The sequence below is a fragment of the Genypterus blacodes genome, unplaced genomic scaffold (assembly GCF_046128005.1).
Source record: "Genypterus blacodes isolate CSIRO-AG114 ecotype Tasmania unplaced genomic scaffold, CSIRO-AGI_Gbla_v1 ptg000076l_1, whole genome shotgun sequence".
Taxonomy (NCBI): Eukaryota; Metazoa; Chordata; class Actinopteri; order Ophidiiformes; family Ophidiidae; genus Genypterus; species Genypterus blacodes.
The window spans coordinates 3,567,344-3,579,549 of NW_027466885.1; the positions used below are offsets into that span (position 1 = coordinate 3,567,344).

Sequence of the window (12,206 nt, forward strand, 5' to 3'; positions counted from 1 at the left end):
ACGAAAAGTAAAACAGTAACACGACTTCATGTGATTGTTTGGCTCACATGGTCTTTTTTTGTTTACTTCTCTGAATGCGTGGACTAAAACTGTGGATGTGTGTGTGTTGTTGCTGCAGGATCATGCTTTTGACCTTCTGTCTGAGCCGCCTCAGGGACACGCCTCTGGGATTAAGAACCTTATTTCACACAACCCAAAGGTCATGTGCCCCTTAATAAGCATCTTTATGGAAAAGGCAATTCCACTCGCGTTCCTCTCACGGGAAATCTGGCTTCACACGCTTCAGTAATACGAGAATTTAAAGGAAAATACTGGCGTTCTTTACTTTTTGGCACGATTCCATTATTGAACGGATATTTGATACCATCTTATGCAGTAGTATGTGTGTGTTATGACCCCTCAGGGCCGAGACGCAACAAGCGGCTGTTGGATTTCTAACCTACAGATCTCCCACCAGCAAAGACTCCTAACCTTCCTTCCAACTTTGCCGTGATCACCTGGTGAACGACGGTACTCTGGCAGCTCTCGGTTGTGGCGTTTGATTGCAACAACAGTAAATTGGCCTTCACGTCTCATTGGGATCTACGACCAACCGTAAGTGTAGATGGTATTGATTGTTTGTCAGTTAAATGGAGACCAAAGTGTAACCGGGTGACATTCACACGAAACGTTAAAACCTCCAATTATACAGCCGTTTAACAAAAATGGACAAATCGATGTAATCGTGGGGTACGAGATTTCTCAATTATAAATCAATATATTGGGCTCATGTTATCACGTAGTATCTTCTCCCCTTCTGCGTGTTGATTTGTGGGAGGAAATGAGGAAATGTCACACTGGCAGTTATCCGACACATATCAGGTTTATTTCCACATAAAAAAAGATCAGTTTGGATCGAATTTGACTCTTTACATGTATATCTCATCTGCATCACGTGTACCTGATGATGTTAATGCAGCCTTAAGACAACCAGCTCCCTTAATTCATCTGTAATTGTTTTACTAATTTAAGGCAAAGTGTATTTTTATGCATTTCTTGTCAACTTCCTGTTTAAACGGCCGTAGTATCGCGTGGGTGGGTGGGTGGAGTTAAACGCTCTTGATCTTTAAAATCGTCTTGTTTCTCCTTCTTTTCAGTCCCTCGACAGAAAATTAATCATTCAGGTGAGGAAAATGTAAAAAAAGACTTCTAAGATTTGCCATCTAGTTTAATCCGTGGCAGCACTTTAAAGCACAGAGGCATCATGGGAAATTAACGTGACTTTATACGACCTTGACAACGACAAAGAGAAACAGGAAAAGTCGGGTTGAGTCAAAAGTAAAGGACCAGTATTTTCCCTTTCGCCCCAAACTAACGCCGCCATCTTTCTCGTTTTTAGAGGAAACGACATTCAGCTCTACAAGGAAATATTTGGTATCTCAGCTCGACTCGCTGCAGGTGGGCGGAGCTAAACAAAATGACAGCCTGGAAAAGAAACATCTGCAGGCGGCGGCAAAACCCTCTGACGTCAGCCGCTTCCCTTCAAACCAGAGTGGTAAAATGCTTTCGACGCACGACTGTGGCTAAGCGGCTAACGGGTGGGCGGGGCTTGTTCGGACGATAGAAATCCCTAGAAAAAAACAAAACAACTGTACAGCGTATTGTATCATATTACCGTACGTACACAAGCTAAGATAGAACTCACAATATGCAGCATGTTTTTGTCCCAGAAACACTGAAAAATACGGCGGCATATCTGTTGGTTTACAAAACTGTGTCGAAGGCGTCCAATCACAGGCAGCTTTGGAAAAGAACGTCGGTTCGGATAATATTTGGGCCCATTTACACAAAAAAGTCTCGACACAAACGTCTGTTCACTGAGCCCCGGCAAAAAACGTAACTAACACTGACTGGACACACAAAGCCTACGGTCTGGCCACAGCTGAACGTTGATCGATGGCGAGGGAGGAGCGCTCGGCCAATCGGCGCCCGCTTCTGTCCCCTAGCCGATTTCTTTGCCACAAATGCACCAGAATCTTCCACAGTATTAAACGTGTGTGTGTGTTTGTGTCCGGGCTCTCGTTAGGAATCCCTGTCGCTGTCGTCGCCGCCGTACATGTCGGCCAGTTTCTTAAAACGCGGCCCCCACTCGCTCAGGTAGTTGTAGTCCTGGTCGCCCTCGGTGGTCACCGACTCCAGCGAGCTGAGAGACTCGGCCACCGAGCCGTTGCCCTCGTAGGCGTAGGTGGCCAGGGAGTCGTAAGGCGGCGCCGTGGGGTCGCTGTCGTTGTCGTGGAGCCTCTGGCTGATGAAGTCCCGCACGTCTCCGTTGTTGTCCCGGGCCGGGGGCAGCACGGGCCGTCGCACCGGCGGGTAGAAGGTCTCGGGGACGATGTCCCGCCGCTGCTTGTTCTCCTCGATGGCCTCTGGGTTGCGCAGCGTGCTGATATCAAAGGCCTGCGTGTCCTCCTCTCCGCCCCCTTCGTCGTTGTAGCTGACGACGTTGTCCCTGACGTCCTCCTTGGAGATGATCAGAGGCTCCTTCTTCCTCTGCCGCCTCAGGGCAGCAAACAGCACCACAATCACTGCAGAAGAAGAACAAATAAGAGAGCTTGGTGAGTTTGCTGTTGTTTCTGTTCTCGCTCTGAATGCCCGCTGGGGATTGTTGATGTTCACTGATGTTCAGGGTCTTTGCACCACGAGGATGAATTATGCATTTGTGCTGCTCAGGGCTGCTGCTGCTCCAGTCCACAAACAGACACACACCGCCTGTCAGCTGACATCACATCTGAGCGATCGATGGACCAAAGTCACTCCATCAATGGAGAGTCTTACATCTGGTTCTCTAATTACAAAAAAGCTGCCCGAGCATGGATACCATCAGAAATCAATCAAAGCACTTTTCATAAAGCGGCTGCAACAACAACCGCAGATTAAGGCTGATTTGAATCATGATGTTTGTTATTAAAACGTAAGACAAATCTCTGTTTTTGATGGAAACAACACGGGTCTGTGCTCAAAAGTACTACGGCACGACTCGGCTCCCTGAGCTCCCTACAGATCCTTCCTCAGTGAACCTTCAGCGTTAGTGTCGACTTTTGATGTTCTGGAAATCTAAACTTTGATGTCTTGCAGGGGATTGAACCTCGACCTTTCACCAAATCCATCACGACTGTGTGGGGACTGAAAGGACAGGAAGTCCTGGTTCCCCGGGCAACTGCAGATGGAAACTTCAGCAGGTGAAAGTCAATTACTACCCTCAACTTTCCATTGAGCCTTACTTTTCCAAACTAGAATGCGACAAGTCAGTGTGTTACAAGCGCTCTGATTGGCTGTTCGACTCACCGAGCAGGATGATGACGCACAGCAAGATGGCCACCAGGGCTCCGGTGCTGAGCCCCGCCCTCGCCGTCATGGCTTCGGCGTTGCACAGCTTCATGTTGCCCTCGCGGTCGCAGGAGCACACGCGGATGGTGAGCGTGTTGGTGCTGCTCTGCATGGGGTACTCTCCGTCTGAGATGACCACGGGCAGGTGGTACACGCTCTGCTGCAGGCTGTTGTAGCTGTTCCTCCTGGTCATGATCCACGCCGTGTTGTCTGTCGGACGCCACAACGTTTAACGGTCGTTTTACGTGATGTGACACAGGTTTGATTATAGGCGAGGGTTAAAGAGAATGTGTGTTAACCTTTGTTGTCACGGACAGAGAAGTTGGCCTTCCCAGAAGCCTCCTGGGCCAGGCTGAAGTAGAAGCGGTGCCCCCCGATGGGCTCGTCCGGGTCTGTGGCGCTCACCGTCTGAATCCTCTGCAAACACAAACGCCAGGTGAGAGGAAACATCAGAGTAAGGTGAGGCTGATTGTTCCCTGCATCACACGAGGCTCAAAGTTCCACATTCAGACCTCAGCAGGACGACTTCTTGTCCTTTTAAGTTCTTCTTATCAGTTGAATACTGCAGGCTGGTTGTTAAAGGCCAAACACAAACACTTTCATGCCTCTCGCTCGAGCTTAAAGGTCGTTTTCTGTTTTCCACGTCTATTCTCATTTTCCTCACAAAGACGCGATTCATTACCGGAGCGAATGGAGCCTAAACCGGAGCCGCGTGCGCCCAGTTTACGCCATCAAATGTTTCCTGAAGCAAATCACCCAAATGAATGAACAAACTTCCCCCCGCTGACATTCAGCCGCTTGTGTTTGTGGCTTCGCCGGCGCGGTCGTTAACTCACTGTGACTTCCTCTCCTGTAAACACGTTAAGAGACCAAGCAGGTCCTCTTAGCGTGTTTACGACTGAACAACGCCATGTTTATGTTGCAGCAACGCAAGTGAGATAAACCGGCAGACTGGCCGTTTAACTGAAGCTACAAGGGTTACATCACATTTGTTTACAGCAGCGACGCCGTTTGGAACTGAAAGATAACAAACATAGGAGAATGTAAACAAAACGATATTAACTTGAGTCTGACTCATGACTTGATTACTCCACACGCGTCAGGTTGTTTTCCAGCGGCCGACATGAAGGAGAAGCTCCAGGTCGACCCAACTGGCCAGCGGGAAGAAGTGGAAACAAACGGGCAGAATTGGACTTTTATTTTGGAGATATATTGTTTTTGCCGCACTTTTTCCTGAACTAAATTCCTCTTCAAACTTTGTGCATCCGACTGAGACACGAGTGGAGTCTGAAGGAAGCAGCTCGTCCCTACAAACGCTCCCCAGACGTCTGTCAATTAGTAAACCCCACCCGCCCGCTTCGCCCCGCAGCTTATAATCAAACGTGACTTCTTTACCGATTCTTCCCCCCGTCTGCTACAGGAAGTGGATGAACGAGCCTAACGAGGAGTTTTGGGACAAAACCATGGCGACAGAGAGGCGCACTCAGGTACCAACCTGATTAGCTTTGGCGTTCTCGCACACAAACGTCTCGTAATTAGCGGCGAATGTCGGCGGGTTGTCGTTGACGTCCAGCACTCTGATGTAGACGGGCACCCGGCTGATCTGTCGAGGGTTGTCTAGGAAACACAAAGGAGGACACGTGAGCTGACAGCCAAAGAGTCAAATGACTAAAATACATTTATTAATTACCATTTGCTGGGAGAAATCTTTGCAAGACAACAAATTGAGACATCAAAACTTTGGAAAGAATTTTGTTTTTGCATTGTTAAAAAAGTAATAAATTTGAACTTTTTTTAATTAGATTTCTTGTTGATTTGCCTTTTTTTACACATACAAATGTTTTACTAAGACTAACTTTGTCATTTACTGTGACACTTTGCTTAATGAGTGTTTTGGTAATTGAAAAGAATAAACACTGATGATGACGAAGGAGTTTTCCTGTTATCCATTCCACTATAAACTGATAAGTGTGTGTGTGAGAGAGAGAGTGAAGTCCACACTTACTGAACTCAGTGGCGATGACGGAGATGTTGTGCCAGGCGTTCTCCTCCCTGTCCAGCTCCCTGAGGAGGAACACTGAGCCGTTCCCTGCGTGGACGTTAAACACTCGGTCCATGTCCGTGCGCCGGTCGATGGAGTATCTGCAGGGAACAAAACACTGTATTTACTTCTTTGCGACGACTTTTCGTCGTCACATAGACAATTTATTTTTAGGTTAAGGATTCAATTACAAAATTCATTGAAGAGAAACAACACAAGTGCAAAGCTGATCAATCAATGATTCCTTCAATCTAAATATCTACCATTGCTCCACAGTCCATCTCCCTCTCTGTACTGTAGTGGAGGGAGAATAGAGAATGAACTTAAACCTCTGAGGAAATGCTGTGAATTTAACAAGTCAGCCAAATAAACCAAACCATCTGAAGAGCGTTAATGTTGGAGACACACAAACACACACGAGCCAACAGGTTCCTCCGTTCAGTGTTTTGCTGCTTCACTCTGCTGTGATCCATCAGTGTGATTAATAGAGTAGCAGGTATCAGGAGGGGCAGCGTGAGAGGAAGGAGATGCACCATCCCACTCCTCCTGCTGCATCGACCGGTTCAGTGTCTTTATCTAAGCGCCTCGTCCCTCTCACAGTAACTCTAACCTCGTTAAATCTGCGTCCGCGCCGCTTTACTAATTGCTTTTCTAATATTCCCAATAATTCAGCCGGCTGGTCCTCACCTCTGCGCTGATTAATGGCGGCAGATAAGAGCGGCGCCCGTCCAAACTGCTGCACTCAGCAGGCAGAAGGACGCCAGGGTCACAGAGACGGCGGCCATCAGCAGCCTGCTTCCTGTTTCCTCACACAACCCTGCAGCTCCTGTTTCAGCTCACGTCGGATTTGACTCAGATACTTGAGCACAGATTTGTACTCCAATTTGTTACTTTGTTTGACTCTGTGATGTCAAACTGAATAAACTAAACTAAACTAAATAAAACAATCATAATCTTTACACGCAAGTTCACTTTTAAGTTTATCTCCTATAAAGATAAATAAAGTAAAACGTAGAGATTGAAACATGACTCCAGACTGCAAAGGGTTAAACCTTTCATCTCACCTGCACAGTAAGAATCAGAGGCAGAATGATGTTTATCTTTAAAAAGAACGGCTTACATGTAAATACAACTAAGTCATTCAGGTTTTAGTGTTTGAATGTGTGTATCCAAGTTTAAGTGAGGACTGTGAGCTAATAAAGACTTCCTCCTCTCTCTGACTCCCTGATCCCCGGCAGCCCCCGGGCCTCCCGCTCGTCCTCCTCCACGCTGCAGGCAGCTCGCTGATGACGGCCGATAAAAGAGAATGATATCATATTTGACACCTGCAATAAAGTGGAGGAACTTCAACCTTGAGAACCAAACTCCCTCGCCGCCTCGTAAAAATGACAAAGTCGCTGAGACGGAGAATCACACCCCAACCCGCCGCGCTGCTTCGCCCATTAAACATTCAATAAAAGGCTCGCATCAGGCCGCGTTTCCATAAAGTGTGTTGTGTTGTTATGGTACAGGCGGTGCCGTATGACTGACGGCTTTAACTCCTTTCTGATTGGATGATTCAAGCAACATTGAACCACCGTGATGCCTCCTCCTGACAGGAAGTGTGCGTCGTACCTGACAGGACCGCGCCTCTCGTCCAGGTCGGTGGCGCTGACCGAGCCTATGGCCAAGTTCCTGGTGGCGTCCTCCTTGACCTCCATGACGTAGCTGGCGCGCTCAAACACCGGCGGCTCGTCCACGTCCTCCACGGTGATCTTGACGGTGGCCTCGTCCCTGAAGGGCCCCTTGGAGAAGAAGCGAGGGTTGATGTGGACGTTCTCCACCTGGATGCGCAGGCTGAACTGCTGCTTCCTCTCAAAGTCCAGAGGCTGCGGGGGAACAAATGTGCCAAGATGACCATCTTTGCTCATGTTTCCGGTCTCTTAACCAGACAACCAGGAGCCAGCATGGTCTCCTATGATCCGGGGAAACTAAGTCAGTGTCCCATCCTATCCCCAGAGTGGGATTCTATTCATTAAGCCGACAAACTGATCCAGACCTTCCCCTGTAATGAGTGAAGACGCCCAGTGTCTTGCTCAAGGGCACTATAACAAGCCTGCTGATGGGTGAAGCTTTACACTTCATTCATATGCAAATGAGTTCAATTTGTATCACGTCAAACAGACTTTGTAGTTACATCGTGTCTTCAGTGGAACTCTTCAGGTTTGCTTGTCAATGAATCTAAAGGGGAGTTGACCTTTGACCTCCATCATCAAGGAAATGGGAGATTTTAAAACCGCAGCTAAACTCAAACGGTGTAAAGAATGAGAAATATTTGGTTTGCTTTTGGTCTTGATTCTGTTTTTCTAGTATTTCAGTTATTTCAAGAAGATTAGAATCTTAATTTCAGTGAAGCTGAAAGGAATGAGGTTCAGTTTTCTTTGGAAATGTTTTGTCTAAAATGTTGAGGTCGTCCACTTTGTGAGGAACAACAAAAGAAAAAAGAAAATCAAAAGTTACGACAGGATTTTCTGTGATAATTGAAAAAAAATGTTTCGGGTGTTTGTCACATTCTTCTCTTGATTCAACCAAACATTCTCCTCTTTGGTTCTTTCTGAAGCTCCGCCTCATCACTTTGCTTTCATGTCTCTTCTTCACGTAGCTAAAAGTGCCAAAGCCATCCTCCTATCCATGACGATGATGGGCCCATTTGAATGAGCATGTGTGGAGGGAGCGACACCGTGACGAAGAACACCGCGTGAGTCATTGATTTTTTTTCTCTGATGTTTTGTGTTTAGGCGAGGGGGGGCGTGGGTGTGTTGCTTTGCAGGGACAGGACACTCACACTCACACACACTTCAGGAGCCCATTTAATTAGCAGGTTCAGAATTAGGCCAGGCTGGCTCCCCACCCACTCTGCCCACTACAGCCCCGCCGCGGCTACAAAAGGCAATTATGTCATCTTCCACTCGATGGCGGCGCGATGGAAGCGATCGATGGGCGGCTGCAGAGATGCTCGATGAGGCAGCTGGTACACACTGTTGAATACATCAGAGCGGCGGCGGTGGCGAGCGTAGGATCCATACGGAGCGTGGACGGCTCAGCTCTGGTCTCTGCTCAGAGGAAGATGATTCTCTTTGAAAACACGCCGAGTGAAATCTAATAACCGCCTCTTTTTCTTTTATCTAGTTTTACGTTAAGGATAGTTTCATTTACTCATGATCATCTGAAGGTTCTGCAGGTTTTCTTGAAAGAATATCAGTCACTAAAATGAAATATGCTTTCAATATTTTTTCTTCAATACAATTCTACAAACTTTTTCCTGCAGTATTTTTTTCCAGAATTTGTTAATTTCAGAATATTCTACAATCAAATGAAGTGAATGAATCATAAGTAGAATTGCGTTAGAGACGCAGCGCGTGTTTGGAGATGATTGGTGGAGCTTTGATGGGAACATTTTTCCCCACCTGCTATAGGGGTGGATGTGGTTGAAGGTTCAGGCTGGAGGAGCCAACCCAGGTTTAGTTCAGGGCTCAGACAGACTCAGTCCACTCTTGGCAGTGTGAGTGCAGTGAGAGGATGAAGCTCATCTCTCTATCATCCTGTCTCTGTGGTCCACAGGTCGGCTGATTTCCTGACCTGTCTCAACTATGGGTGACTCCTCGCCCAGAGGGACGCCGGGTGTGTCCACTTACAGGACTCTGTGGATCCCTCTGACATCTGCTTACTCCCCCTCCCCTGTCCCATCCTCCATCGCAGACCCCTCTCCTGCCCTCCATCTATTTCCCACCATGCAATCTTTCTCATTCCCAACTAACCTCCCACCATCCACATTGCCAAGCTTCCCCCCTGCAACATCATCAACCGACCATCAACTGACCTTCCTCAGGACGATGACGCCCTCCTGTGTGCTCCTGTTGGTGGAGATATCAAACATGCCGGGGCCGTCGCTCCCGATGATCCTGTAGTCCATTGCGGCGTTCTCTCCGATGTCGGCATCTATGGCTCGGATTACTCCAACCACTGAGCCCAGCTCGTTGGACTCGGGCACTCTGAACTCGTACAGGGCTGCAGAGGGAGAAAGGGATTCCGGATCAATAACAGAGTGATCAGGTAGGATATGAGCATCACAGTGACACACCTTCATCTACACAATGATTTTATTAACAACAACCATAAAAGCTAGAGCTTTAATTTTTGGTCCAATTTCCCAAAACGACAGTGTATACATGGACCAAATTGTTTGTTTTTTTCAAATGCCCATATCTTGGTGAATTCAAGAGCTAGAGCTCTAAAATTTTGAAACACACCAGTACTATTTTCTGTAAGTTTGGGGCAAAGTTTATTTTTGGTCCAATTTGCCAAACGACAGTGTATACAAGGACCAAATTGTTTGTTTTTTTCAAATGCCCATATCTTGGTGAATTCAAGAGCTAGGGCTCTAAAATTTAAAACCACAGCATCTACAGGACACCAGTATTACTTTCTGTAAGTTTGGGACTAAGTTTATTTTTGGTCCAATTTCCCAAAACGACAGTGTATACATGGACCAAATTGTTTGTTTTTCTAAAAAGCCAATAAAACGGCTAATTCAAGAGCTAGAGCTCTAAAATTTAAAACCATAGCATCTACAGGATACCAGGATGACTTTCTGTAAGTTTGGGGCAAATTAAATGTTTGGTCCAATTTCCCAAAACGACAGTGTATACATGGACCAAATTGTTTGTTTTTTTCAAATGCCCATTTCTTGGTGAATTCAAGAGCTAGAGCTCTAAAATTTAAAACCACAGCATCTACAGGACACCAGTATTATTTCCTGTAAGTTTGGGGCAAAGTTTATTTTTGGTCCAATTTCCCAAAACGACAGTGTATACATGGACCAAATTGTTTGTTTTTTTCAAATGCCCATATCTTGGTGAATTCAAGAGCTAGAGCTCTAAAATTTTGAAACACACCAGTATTATTTTCTGTAAGTTTGGGGCAAAGTTTATTTTTGGTCCAATTTGCCAAAACGACAGTGTATACAAGGACCAAATTGTTTGTTTTTCTAAAAAGCCCATATCTTGGTTAATTTAAGAGCTCTAAAATTTACAAACACAGTATCTGCAGGACACCAGTATTATTTCCTGTAAGTTTGGGGCATTATTTTTGGTCCAATTTCCCAAAACGACAGTGTTTACATGGACCAAATTGTTTGTTTTTTTCAAATGCCCAGATCTTGGTGAATTCAAGAGCTAGAGCTCTAAATTTTAGAAACACAGCATCTGCAGGACACCAGTATTATTTCCTGTAAGTTTGGGGCAAAGTTTATTTTTGGTCCAATTTCCCAAAACGACAGTGTAAACATGGACCAAATTGTTTGTTTTTCTAAAAAGCCCATAAAACGGCGAATTCAAGAGCTAGAGCTCTAAAATTTAAAACCATAGCATCTACAGGATACCAGGATGACTTTCTGTAAGTTTAGGGACAAATTAAATGTTTGGTCCAATTTCCCAAAACGACAGTGTATACATGGACCAAATTGTTTGTTTTTTTCAAATGCCCATATCTTGGTGAATTCAAGAGCTAGAGCTCTAAAATTTTGAAACACACCAGTATTATTTTCTGTAAGTTTGGGGCAAAGTTTATTTTTGGTCCAATTTGCCAAAACGACAGTGTATACAAGGACCAAATTGTTTGTTTTTTTCAAATGCCCATATCTTGGTTAATTTAAGAGCTCTAAAATTTAGAAACACAGTATCTGCAGGACACCAGTATTATTTCCTGTAAGTTTGGGGCATTATTTTTGGTCCAATTTCCCAAAACGACAGTGTTTACATGGACCAAATTGTTTGTTTTTCTAAAAAGCCAATAAAACGGCTAATTCAAGAGCTAGAGCTCTAAAATTTAAAACCACAGCATCTACAGGACACCAGTATTATTTCCTGTAAGTTTGGGGCAAAGTTTATTTTTGGTCCAATTTCCCAAAACGACAGTGTATACATGGACCAAATTGTTTGTTTTTCTAAAAAGCCAATAAAACGGCTAATTCAAGAGCTAGAGCTCTAAAATTTAAAACCATAGCATCTACAGGATACCAGGATGACTTTCTGTAAGTTTGGGACAAATTAAATGTTTGGTCCAATTTCCCAAAACGACAGTGTATACATGGACCAAATTGTTTGTTTTTTTCAAATGCCCATTTCTTGGTGAATTCAAGAGCTAGAGCTCTAAAATTTAAAACCACAGCATCTACAGGACACCAGTATTATTTCCTGTAAGTTTGGGGCAAAGTTTATTTTTGGTCCAATTTCCCAAAACGACAGTGTATACATGGACCAAATTGTTTGTTTTTTTCAAATGCCCATATCTTGGTGAATTCAAGAGCTAGAGCTCTAAAATTTTGAAACACACCAGTATTATTTTCTGTAAGTTTGGGGCAAAGTTTATTTTTGGTCCAATTTGCCAAAACGACAGTGTATACAAGGACCAAATTGTTTGTTTTTCTAAAAAGCCCATATCTTGGTTAATTTAAGAGCTCTAAAATTTACAAACACAGTATCTGCAGGACACCAGTATTATTTCCTGTAAGTTTGGGGCATTATTTTTGGTCCAATTTCCCAAAACGACAGTGTTTACATGGACCAAATTGTTTGTTTTTTTCAAATGCCCAGATCTTGGTGAATTCAAGAGCTAGAGCTCTAAATTTTAGAAACACAGCATCTGCAGGACACCAGTATTATTTCCTGTAAGTTTGGGGCAAAGTTTATTTTTGGTCCAATTTCCCAAAACGACAGTGTAAACATGGACCAAATTGTTTGTTTTTCTAAAAAGCCCATAA

At 44.9% G+C, this 12,206-nt stretch overlaps 1 protein-coding gene and 1 long non-coding RNA gene across 3 annotated transcripts in view; one reads left to right on the forward strand and one right to left on the reverse strand.

Annotated features, from left to right (window-relative positions):
- Nucleotides 1–1,346: 1,346 nt before the first annotated feature.
- Nucleotides 1,347–12,206, reverse strand: part of LOC143006715 (cadherin-6-like) — a 107,182-nt gene continuing 96,322 nt past the window's right edge. For both annotated transcript variants that reach the window (XM_076157957.1, XM_076157956.1), the window contains 7 exons: nt 9,267–9,454; nt 7,022–7,275; nt 5,372–5,508; nt 4,862–4,983; nt 3,666–3,783; nt 3,325–3,576; nt 1,347–2,564 (listed from right to left, as the gene is read on the reverse strand). In XM_076157957.1, coding sequence (XP_076014072.1) covers nt 2,062–2,564; nt 3,325–3,576; nt 3,666–3,783; nt 4,862–4,983; nt 5,372–5,508; nt 7,022–7,275; nt 9,267–9,454 — 1,574 coding nt within the window. In that variant the 3' untranslated portion in view covers nt 1,347–2,061. The remainder of the gene's footprint in view (nt 2,565–3,324; nt 3,577–3,665; nt 3,784–4,861; nt 4,984–5,371; nt 5,509–7,021; nt 7,276–9,266; nt 9,455–12,206) is intronic.
- Nucleotides 2,513–9,330, forward strand: LOC143006717 (uncharacterized). Its single transcript, XR_012964332.1, has 4 exons — nt 2,513–2,594; nt 3,115–3,218; nt 8,049–8,144; nt 9,008–9,330. It is a non-coding gene; the product is annotated as an uncharacterized LOC143006717 (long non-coding RNA).